This window comes from Sander lucioperca, chromosome 21 (genome assembly GCF_008315115.2).
Source record: "Sander lucioperca isolate FBNREF2018 chromosome 21, SLUC_FBN_1.2, whole genome shotgun sequence".
Lineage (NCBI taxonomy): Eukaryota > Metazoa > Chordata > Actinopteri > Perciformes > Percidae > Sander > Sander lucioperca.
Window position 1 is genome coordinate 4,251,679 of NC_050193.1, and position 11,774 is coordinate 4,263,452.

Genomic DNA, 11,774 nt, shown 5'->3' on the forward strand with positions numbered 1-11,774 from the left:
TCCTCCCCTAAACCCTAAAACAATCTCTTTACCACCAGCACCCCACCCCATGCCGCTTCTCTTCATTCTCTCGCTCTTCATTCGTTTCTTTGCTTCGGTGCAAAGCCAAACAAACAAGCCATTAAGTTGAGTTAAGCGCAGGAAGTGGGCCTTCGGGCCAGGCGGCACTGTTTACAAGGAGCTAGTCAGGTTTCAGCAGCGCTTTGAAGTGAGCAGCACACAGGAGACTGTCTGTCACTAGGCAAAGGCCCAGCACCGCTCCACTGACTCACTCGCATTCCCCCCATTCATCTGAGCAGAGAGAGGGAATGAGGGTGGAGGCAGAGGGGGTGTAAGAGAGTAGATTTATGGTTTTCCCCCCCTCGGAGTATCTGTTTCTACCTTTAATCACTCTTACCTGTCTGTTATTACAACATTTCTTTATTCAACACCTAGATACGGATACAAGAAAGACAAACATCATCGTGTCCAACAGGTCATGAGATATAAGAGGTCCATAAAGGCTCTGCTATATGCTTGTGTCAGTAACTATACTATAACCTAGAGAGCTACAGCCTAATATAGTGATTATGTGTCTTACCGTTTCAGTAACAATACAAATGCACACAATACTGTACTGTATGTGCGTGCAATTGTTGAACGCCTGCTTCTAGCCCAAAGCCTTCGCTCTGAGGCAAGAGGATCAACTTTCTCCAACACACCCATCTACTTCATGACATCACAGCAGTGAAGGTTCTGTTCCAGCCATGCATGGCTTGGGGGATTCCAACTTGGCACAGAGCAACAGTAGCTCCAGAGAAGTAACACTACAGCAAACCTGAACACCCTTGTTTTCCCTTCCCCAAAACAGACAGGCTACATTGTCACACCTATGCCACAGCACAGACTTTTCTTGCCAGATGACTCTTGTTTATTTAACCAAGCCCTCTCTTACAACAGGCTAAAAAAGGTTTCTTGTTTTGTTTAACGCTTGAAGGCGATGTTAGCGTACATGTGTGAGAAAGCATTCATACAGGCTGCCACCAGTTTCTCAGACACAAAACATGCAGATGTCAAATATTTCAGAATATATTGAGAATTTGAGTGATTATAAGAAGAGAGGTGTGTTCAATTGTCTCATTATAAACTCGATCCTTGTGTTTCCTAGAGGGCCACAGTCTTGTGTAAGAAGCTCACTTCCATTAAGAATTCCAAAAATCTCTTTTACTGTTGCCTGCCACTCTGAGGCAACAGATGTTCAGGTGTGACACAATCCTCACCCACTTGAGAAAACAACATGGCTGTTCTTTGATCAAAGAAAGTAACTTCTTATCACAACATTATTTAATTACTGAAGAATACTGAACATTAGCAAGGGAAAAAGTAAAGAAAAACAATTCAGTTCTCCCTTTTGAACTAAAATCAAGCATAAGATTTAAAGTAATTTGATCATAATTTTGATTATATGTGCAGAAATGAGTGACAGTACAGTGGGGTAAACTGAAAAAGCTTCTTGGATACCATCCAACTGACTGAAATGTTCTTTTAATGCATAAAAAACAATGTTATTCATAACCAGTAATTAATAATCATAATAAAAAAGGAGCATGTCTAGATTTCCGACATGTGGCATTCTTACAGTGCAAAAGTAAAGCAGGTACACTGGCAGATAAGGAAAAGTATTTACTTTCTATAAATACAAATATATAATTTCGGGTTTTTACAAATACTATTTACAATTTCATTTAATTACATTTGACATGTTAACAGAGAGAATAAACTGCCATTCTTCCACCGCATTCTTTCCCCTGTTCTCTATGCTCTTGGCTGCTGGATTATCACTCGCCTTGAGCTCATGGTGGCTTTAAGAGAGGGGGAGGGAGAGCATTTCAGCACATGGCATCCATAGTCATGCTTGTTATTTGTTCAGACAGTCAGACTCAGTCCTTGTTTATCCAGCTTGCCCTTTTGTCAAACCCTGACCCTCAGTTTGGCATGCATGTGTGGCTATAAAGCTGAGGCGGACAAAATGCTGTAAGACCTAGAGCAACTCACTGTGCTACCTACCTATCACATGAGCAACAGGTAACAATACACAAATTAGTCCCAGCAACATTTGGATGCCCCTTTATTCTACACAGTGGTCTCTCCATGTTTGCCATTTGTCAGCCTTGTGTAAAACTTATGCCAGGAGTGTAGAGTCTTTCCAGACCAGATCCAGAAACCAGAGGTGATACCCACTATCAGTGTCATCAGGTACTTGATCATGTAGACAGTAAAGTCTGGAGTCATGCGGGGCCCGGTCTGCATAGGGCAGGGGATGGCCAGGCTTCTGCAGTTATGGCTGACCCAGCTGCGCTCCCAGTGGGGGCGGAAGGCCTGCTCATAGAAGACGCAGGCAATAACAATGGTAGCAGGGACGGTGTAGAGCACGCTAAATACCCCAATCCGCACCATCAGTCGCTCCAGCTTCTCTGTCTTGGTGCCATCGTGTTTCATGATGGTGCGGATTCGAAACAGTGACACAAAGCCGGCCAGCAAGAAAGAGGTACCGATGAAGAGATAAATGAAGAGAGGGGCCAACACAAAGCCTCGTAGAGGGTCCAGGCTGCTGAGACTGACGAAGCAGACACCGCTGAGCACATCACCCTCGATCTGCCCGATGGCCAGGATGCTGATGGTCTTGGCGGCTGGCACTGCCCAGGCTGCCAGGTGAAAATACTGAGAGTTGGCCTCAATAGCCTCATGGCCCCACTTCATACCTGCTGCCAGGAACCAGGTGAGAGACAGGATGACCCACCAGATGGAGCTGGCCATGCTGAAGAAATAGAGCATCATGAAGAGGATGGTGCAACCTTCCTTTTTGGTGCCTTGGACCAGAGTTTTATAGCCTTCTGGGCTGAAGCCTTCATTGCACACCACTTTGTCTCCCAGGAAGTAGCCAGCTATGTAGGCTATGGAGACCATAGTGTAGCAGCCAGACAGGAAGATGATAGGTCGCTCAGGGTATCTGAAGCGCTGCATGTCAACTAAATAGGTGGTTACTGTGAATAATGTAGATGCACAACAAAGCACAGACCAGACCAGAATCCATATGCGGGAGAAATGAATCTCTTTGTCACTGAAAAACATGTTCCCACCGCTCCTTGAGGGCTCACAGGGAGCTGCACAGTCCTTCTCCTCTAAAAACTTATAATTCAAATATGTTGGTACTTTGAGAACAGGCGGGCAACGGAAAGGCCTATGTGAGGGGGCCGTGGTCAAGTCATGGGTGCCCCGGACAGGCGTGATGGGTGTGACGGTCGCGGGAGAGGAATCATTTTGGCCCACACAGATCTGTCCATCTCCCAGCACTGGGAAGTTCTCGCAGCGCAGTCGGTCCGGCCACTGAAAGCCAAACTTGTTCATGAGAGCCTCGCAGCCCTGCTTGGCTCTCTCGCAGATTGACCTGCAGGGAGGAATGGCCTTCTCCAAAACTGTGCACACAGGCGCATACATGGAGCACAGGAAAAATTTCAACTCGGGCGAGCACTGTACCTTTACAAGAGGGTAAAACTGGTGCACCTCGAGCCCTGCGTCCTCCTGGTTGTAATGGCCCACTAAATTGGGCATGATGGTTTGGTTATAGGCTATGTCCGTACACAGAGGTATTGAAATCGGCTGGCAAAATCCATGCTCCGGGACGACTATTCCGTTGTCCCCTTGATACTGGGCTGATATCAGCAAAGGCAGCAGGAGTGCAACAGTCTTCCAAAAAATCATCTTCCAAGGTTTAAGACAGAAATTTTAGCCCGATTAATTACTGTAAACTTGTTTAGTATGTCCCATATCAGTTCTGCAAGCAACTATTGAAAGTGAATAACTTACAAAGGGGGAAAAAGCTGGTGAAAACCTGAACGCTGCTCTCTGACTGCATTGGTCTCCGCTTTGAACACTGTTGGCTGACTTTTTTCTTTTCCACAACTCCTGTTCCCTCAACACCATCAAGGTAGCCACAATGAGAAAAGTAACTTCCGGTAAAAGCTATCAAAATAAACGTGAATATGACTTCTCTGTAGAATTGTATGCCAAGTGACCGGCATTGTACAAATATTTAATATAATTAACGATAATATTTATTTATATTGTTATAATTTTGCTTGAAGGCTACTAAGCTAAAACCTATGTGAACCCGAAAGTTAATTTTAATCCCTACTTCTACTAGCCTACTTCTACACTACTACTACTACTACTACTACTACTACTACTACTACAAGGCTACTACTGCTACGACTACTGCTAAGACTACTACTACGACTACTACAATAATAAGAATAGTAATTAAGTAGCCTATAATAATAGTAATAATGTATTTATATCAATTGCATTCATCAGTCCAGTATACTATTGATGTTATACATTACAGGAACAATTAAATACAGCATCATGTTGGTTTTTTAGTTAAGGGCAATGATGTTATCTATTTCTAAGAAAAGGTCATGTTCTTACCTTTTATATGCCAAGTGTGTAAATTTGACAAAGTGTATGCTTTTATTTTGAAGGTAATGTCGCTTTTGCACTGGTCGTCTTTTTGCTAATATTGTCAAACTTTCCAGCTCCACAGCTGGATTGCGTGGCCCAAGCTTCTTATATACTGTCTATGGGTCCAAGCAGACTTTCAAATTCCCCTTGAAGTAGCCTAATGTTCATGGGAGGAGGAAGAGAGGGAGTAGACTTTCCCATGTTTTGTTGTGGAATCCAGGGAATATCAACTTGGGTTGTTTTAATAAAATATCTATTTTTTCTTCTTCTATCTTGCTAAAGGTTTTATTTTTTATTTTTTTTATTGTGGACTCAAGGGCATATCAATCAAACTGGTGTTGGGTTATTCATTGTTAATCGCTTGTATCTTCATGTAGGCCTATGTAGTAATTTTGTACTAGTAATTTCGTAAAATGTATTTTGTCAACTTGATTAAGTTGAAGTGAAATGCATTTTATTTGAACTGAGTCTTCAATTAAACGGAAGTGAAAAAAGCTAAACAGAACTGAATTGGAATACAAGTATACAAATGCTGCAAATAATGCAATCATTACAATGCAATAGAAAGTCAATAAAGTAAAAAAAAAAAAGTCATGCAAAATGCATTTAGGGAAAGAAAAGTATAATAATATCAAATACAACAACAAAAAATAAAGAAATAATAGTGTACATAATTATGTCTTTAAATATATTTATACCATATCGATAACCTCCAGGTGGGCATAATAACAGGACCACGTGTGTCGATTTAGGCCATTGTGAACTACACAGGCTGTGTCCAAAATCACTTACCACTAAAAAAGTAAAAATAAGGGAGGCCTACTACACAATGGCCTGAGGTGGGGGAGGGTGTGATACCGTACGGATACCTATCTATCATAGGTTGCTACCATGGATTATATTAACGGTTGCTATGTTGCTATGCGCTTGGGTCTCCTGCTTGATGTCAATTGGACGAAAAATAGCCAATGTAAGCTCATGTCTCGAGCGCAACATCGAACTTCTGTGGGGACAAGCAGAGGGGGGCACGAGAGCAGTTGGGGATAATGTACGGACAGTGAAGAAAACTGTTTAACTCCAAAAGTTAACGTTAACGTTACTGTACTTTCGCAGGTAGGCTAATCCTGTATTTTACTCGGATGTCTTGGTTTGTGTAGGCAAAGTTAGCCACATTTGACTGGCAGGGAAGCAGTTTGAGTATGGGTGAAAGTTTAGTCCAAATTAGCCAAGGCAGCATCGCAGCTTGCTAGCTTACATTAGCTACATGACGTTAACATTATCGGCGAAGTTATTTCCTTTCTCTGAAATAGCAGTAACGTTAAGATAATAATTTCTATGTTATCCCAAACCTATCACACATGGTTATATCAAATATTAACAACGAGTACATTGTGTTTTGCCAGAGCAGTAACGTGATTGGAGTAAAGAATCAGTTCAAGTTCAAGGGAGTTCAGAATGGCCTTTGACGGGCATCAGAGCACATTTGAAAACTCACTCTTTCCTACATACCAGCGTCAGGTAAGATAACGTTATGCTTTTAGGGTCATAGCTATGGTATTTTTAAATATGGCATATTTGCAGCAGTATCCATACACCTGTTTTAGAAGTTAATCATAGTGCAATTAATGGTGGAAAACTATTGTATCATCTAATGTTAAGCTAAATTGAACTCTTTGTTCGACCAATTTTATTTTGTCTCAGTTCATAGCAAAACATTACTTAATGGTATTTTGTGTGTGATTATTATCTTTAAAGCTGGAACGAGCTATCTTCATTATCGATTATTTTCTCAATTAATCGTGTGGCCTGTGAAATACCAAAAAATATTGAAATTTGTGTCTGACCAACCATCAAAACACCCCAAATATTCACTTTACAATAGTATTAAACAAAAAAAGAAGCACATTCTTACAATTTAATAGATTTCTTTATTATCGAAGGAGTTGCTGATTCATCATTTACCAATGGAGTAATTGATTGACGAACTATCATTTCAGCTTTAATTGTCTGGTTTGTGTATTCTGTAATTTGCATCAGTCTGCTTTGTGTAAGGAAGAAAAATACAGTAGTAACGGTTTTTTTCAGGCGAGGTTCAGATCGATTAACCTATGCTTCTCTCTCTTTCAGGCCAGTGTAAATATAGGTGGTGGAAACAACGTGGCATTGCCCTCCATGGCTATCCCCAGTGTCTCACTACAGGAACAGAACACAGCATCCTACATGCCCTGGTCTCACAATGCTCATGATGATCCCTATGGCCTTATCAATTGTGCCCAGAACAGCATTAAAAGCAGGTATTCATTTTCAACTATGTTAGGGCAATCATACTGCTATTCTGTCTAATCAAATAGGTTTGGGATTCAGAGGTAGTTAAATGTAAGAATGTCACAGGACTTAAGTAGTCAATACCAATACCAGTAAAATTCTGCATTTCTTAACTCCTTTATGATATGTATTTCAGGATAAGTATACAAAGGATAAGCTTGGGGACATTTTTTTTGTGTCAGCTTTAAAAATCTTAAAAAACTATTAACTGAAATTATGCAGTTATATATATATAATGTCAGCTTTCATAGCTAACATTAGGCTGTATGTGAAAAACAATGGCAGAGAGAAACAGACTACTAAGTTTCAGTTGAACTTGTGAAAGCTGTTGGTGTCAATGTACTAAAGCCAGAAGCTTACTGCAGACAGTCTGCCTAAGATGACTCGCTGTTCACTGTTCTTCCATGTCGGTAGGCATTCTTATTCTTTGGTATTTAGCGGCTGAATAGAACACTTTTAGTCGTATGTGCTGCCTGCGTCAGGTTTGGAAGAATTGCATACCTGTGGTACCTAGAAAAACAAGTACTGTTACGTTTTCATAATTTTGGCATCGACTTGGGTGCGAAGTATTGGTTCTTGTGACATCTTTAGTTAAATGTACTGGGTGAAAGTCTTATTGCGGAAGAAAAACAAAGAAAGTTGTCAGCCATACTATATAAAATGAATGCTCTCCAAGAAAAAGTTAAGAGCGCAATTCTAGAGACATGTTTTATTTTCCTTGCAGAAAACCCACTGATAATACTATCTGTGACGGAGAGACTGATCTACAGGGTCTAGTGTCAAACATTTTGGATGAAGCAGATTCACAGGACAGCTACTACTGTGAAGGGTATGTCGGGGTTTAAGGTTTTTACATTGTAGAGTTGGGTATATATAACAGTATGTATTGTGTGATTTATGGCTAATAAACAGCCAAAAATAAATAGCTGTAGTTTTGAATCTACATTTAATAAAAAAAAAAGAATATATTTCATATATGTTGTAGTAGTTTTCTAAAGAAAGTCCTTGATTCTTCTTTCAGCAGCCTACCCACATGTAATCCTGTCTGGTCTCCAAAGACATTGAGAGAAGAACTGCTGCAGTATTTTCAATCAGAGGCTAAAACGCAACATAACCCCCTACTTCCTACTAACTATGTATCCCGTGAGGCTTTAAGTAAAGCACAGGGACAGTCAGTGGACAAAGATGTTGAAGAGTTTTATCAACAGTCCAATGGCCTTTCTACCAATCAACAATGGCTTTTTAATTTGCCTAATGGAGACCGGGACAGCTACACCCTCCGTCCTCAGAAACTGCCACCAGGTCTACCAATACCCAACACAGGACACACCTACTTGTCACATGTACAACAAAGCAAATATGACAAAATGCCAGGTGAGAGAGGAAATAATCAGCCTATGAATAATTTCCCTGACCCCATTAATGGCTTTAGACCTCAAAGCGAAATGAACAGCCCATGCTTTCATCCTTATTATGAAGACCAGTACATCCAGAGCAGCGCAAAGCCCACCAGTAATGAGCAGTATGGGCCACAAGACATTAATCAACTGGTCAGCAGTTTTCAGTCGTTCATGGCTGGTGAGCATGATAGCTTATGTCATGGAGACTTTCCAAACAATCACAGGCAGACAGTGGGCACACACCATGAAGACAGCATGGCCGAACAATGGAAAATCACCAGTCCTGCAATGTCAACACAGAGTACTCCTGCAATTGAGACCCAAAAGCAGCTGGTGGGAGAATCTGGGACTGTGCAGATGGAAAGAAATGGTGGAGTGAGGAAACAAACATTTAGGCGTGATGCCTTTCAAGATCTACCTGGTTTCAGCCCACAAAACACAGAATACTTCCAGCCACCCAAGCCATTCTCTGCATCTTTAAACCGTCCAAACCAATACCAAAGCAACCTGATCATGCACAGAGAGAACACTTCACTCCCAATTAACGTAGGCATGAACCAGTATTCAAAATATCACATCCAGCAGGGCCTGATACAGAGCAAGCTCAAGCCACAGATGCAGAGGGAAAAGAAGAGGATGCATATGTCTGGCTTTCTAGGAGAAGTCTTCTCCACAAGACCCCTAACCAACTCTAACATGAGAGGGGGAGATAAGAAACAGGCCCTCTCACAAAACCCATACATTGACCACGTGGGGAGCATGCAGTCTCAGAGATTTGATGGCGAAAACAGCATGGTCAGTGTAGGGAATACACAGCACCTCATGCCTTTCATGTATCCTGTGAATGACCCCAGAAGGTACTCCAGCGTGCCCATCAACTCCTCTAACCTCAGCTCTAGATCCACACTGCCCTATGGAAGCGGTGTTCCTGGCGTGGATGTGGGTGATAGGATGTCAGCCAATGAGTCTGCAGCTTTCAACCCCTATGTTAGTGACACGATGACCTGCAGAGGAGAGAGCACTTATCATGGCATGGCTTCAGCCATGACAACTTCAATGGTGATGAATCAAGGAGGACCTGTGATCCAGCTTTACTTCTACCTGGACGAGTGTTATGAGCAGTGGAGGTGTTTGGAGCGGGAGAGAAAAAGGGTATGCTTTCGAAGTCTGATTTTGTGTCGTAAATACAAAGATTTTATCACCCAATTTATGTTTAGGTGAACTCTGCAAATTAGGAATATACAGTATTTTCATTTTTGTTAGCTATGGGATGCCTGTTGTTCTCACTTGTTTTTTTGTTTGTTTTTTATTTTAGGCAGAGGTCATCATTACCAAGACATTTCTTGGTAAAAGAAGTGCAGCAGTGGCCAACATTAACCTACCCAAAACTCCACCAAATCCCACAAGAGTGGACCAACTCATTGTTAATCAGATGAGAGAACAAGCGAGGGTGAGACCCCTGAATCAATTGCTTCCATACTGCCATCTACAGGCAAATTGTGTCACAGCTGCCCTGTTATGTTCTGAAGGTGATATTTGCAATTTTATTTTGCACACCCATGAGTTTTATCAAGAGAAAACTACTTCCCTTTAATGCAGTCTCCTGGAGGTTTGTTAAAAAAAAAAAATCAGTTTGGACCCTGAATAAAAACCATACTTACACACACAGTACAACTAAGACCTCATTAAGGCAAACGGTTAATGTAAACTTTTGTAATGTCTTTTTGATATATTTTCTATTTCTGTGAAGTTATGTTTATGTGATGGCTTGTTATTCTGTAAGCACTTTGTCCGTGCTTGTAGAATACCACATTAAGAAATTAATTTTCTAAGACTGAGGGGGGAATATAAGGGTTGATTGCGTTGGTGTGTTGCAGGTAGCAAGCCTTCTGGATAAAATGGAGTGTCTGTGCAACACTCCCCTCCATATGAGCATCCACACAGCACTGAACAGGCATCATATGGCTATTTGCATCGCCCAGGCGAGACGCAAGGAGGAGATTGCCAGCATGTCCAAACACCAGCGGCAGAGAGCCCATTTCACAGAGGACAAAGGTAACTCATATTGCAATGGTAGGCATATGTTCCTTTCTCTCAAATGCTGCCAGTCCTAACTCGCTTCTGTTTCATAGACACCCTGTTGTTGGTCATTGCACTGAAGGACCTTGCTGCTACCACGAGGAAGATCCGCACAGCCCTGTGGTCTGCTCTCCAGATGACACTACCAAAACCTATCAAGAGGCAGGACCACCATGTTAACAGGGAGGCCACACACACAGAGAGGAGCTCCTCTCCCTTTGAGGGATACTCTTTTAAGTTATGAATTAGCAGGCAACAAGCATGAGCTAAATGTCTTGAAAACCACTGCCCAGATTAAACATGTCCCATAGGCAACAGGGTTATGTAAAAAACAAACAAAAAAGTCTATAGTGACATTTTACCTGCAACACAGTGATCACTGCAGAATATGAAATGAGTAATGTGAAGCTTGATGATGGCTGCACTTTTTGGCACCTAGGAGTTCCAGGTGGCTAACATTTGTTGTGTAGGAATTGCATGAAATGTAATTTATCCTGCTGCATCTCAACTTCATTTCATTTAATTAGTGTCAGTTCCAAATTAACGTGAATCTTGCTCCATCACCGTTGTATTTAAAGGCACTATTTATGAGGAAGATTTCAGTGAATTCTTCATCGTTTTACTTATTTATTGGAATGTAATGGAACCTCAGTTCTGGGTATTCCAAAGCAATAATTGAATCATTAGGGCAGTAGTTTAAAACAAACATGCTAAATATTACAATCTTTTCGAAAATGTTCTAATTAATTTCTGTAGCTTCAGTTTTTTCTTATGTAACCGTAACATGTTATAATCTGAGTTTTTGTATTTATTTATCTGCAATTTGGTGAAGTTTGAACTGTGCTAAAGACACTCAAACTTCAGAGGAAACTAAGTTCACTGTTTTAAATGTATTAATCACATTTTCCATTAGAAACATAACAAATATGTGTATCAGTGAAATGTAATATAGCTAAGTTAAAAAAAAAAGAATTCTCTGGATACAGTTAAGTCTTTGAAGACTTGCTTTAATATGAACATGCTGAATTATAAAATGTTTTCTGAAAAGTTTGTTAATTTCTGAAACTTATTTTTTCTTCTGTTATCTCAACACTGTAATCAGAAAACTGTTTAATTTGGTCAAAAGTTTTAACTGAAACAAAACATACTGAAACTTTCAGCGTTTTAAATTGAAATGTAATAATCACACTTTCCATCTGATTCATTTCAGACAGTATTATCAAATAATATTCTTATCAGTGTGACAGTTTGTCAGCTAGGGACCAAGCTTGTATCCATTACAAAGCTACATCAAGCAACAACTCCCTTGCAGCATTAGTCTGTACACGTATTCACTGACTATGCTTTGTGAATGAGTTGTTCCATTCCCTGCCATTGTAATGTTCATGTTGTTTTTTCTCGTTACTTGTTCTGTAAAAGGAAAATTTTAAAATAAAGCAATCCAAATTGCTGTTTTTTTTTATTTTTTTT

At 40.7% G+C, this 11,774-nt stretch overlaps 2 protein-coding genes across 4 annotated transcripts; one reads left to right on the top strand and one right to left on the bottom strand.

Annotated features, from left to right (window-relative positions):
* Positions 1-1,301: 1,301 nt before the first annotated feature.
* On the bottom strand, positions 1,302-3,950 carry fzd2 (frizzled class receptor 2). The gene has a single exon (XM_031312889.2). The coding sequence runs from the start codon at positions 3,739-3,741 to the stop codon at positions 2,113-2,115; it is 1,629 nt and encodes a 542-aa protein (XP_031168749.1). The 5' UTR covers positions 3,742-3,950; the 3' UTR covers positions 1,302-2,112.
* A 1,500-nt stretch (positions 3,951-5,450) lies between these two features.
* moto (minamoto) lies at positions 5,451-11,442 on the top strand. 3 transcript variants are annotated; one of them, XM_035996945.1, is made up of 8 exons: positions 5,451-5,613; positions 5,909-6,018; positions 6,628-6,794; positions 7,550-7,654; positions 7,850-9,377; positions 9,541-9,675; positions 10,103-10,280; positions 10,358-11,442. In XM_035996945.1, the coding sequence occupies exons 2-8, from the start codon at positions 5,956-5,958 to the stop codon at positions 10,546-10,548; spliced, it is 2,367 nt and encodes a 788-aa protein (XP_035852838.1). In that variant the 5' UTR covers positions 5,451-5,613; positions 5,909-5,955; the 3' UTR covers positions 10,549-11,442. The 3 variants fall into 3 exon arrangements, with proteins under 3 accessions (XP_035852838.1, XP_031168633.1, XP_031168634.1); XM_031312773.2 differs by having other exon boundaries at positions 5,453-5,613; positions 5,904-6,018; positions 7,847-9,377; XM_031312774.2 differs by having other exon boundaries at positions 5,453-5,613; positions 7,847-9,377.
* Positions 11,443-11,774: the final 332 nt, after the last annotated feature.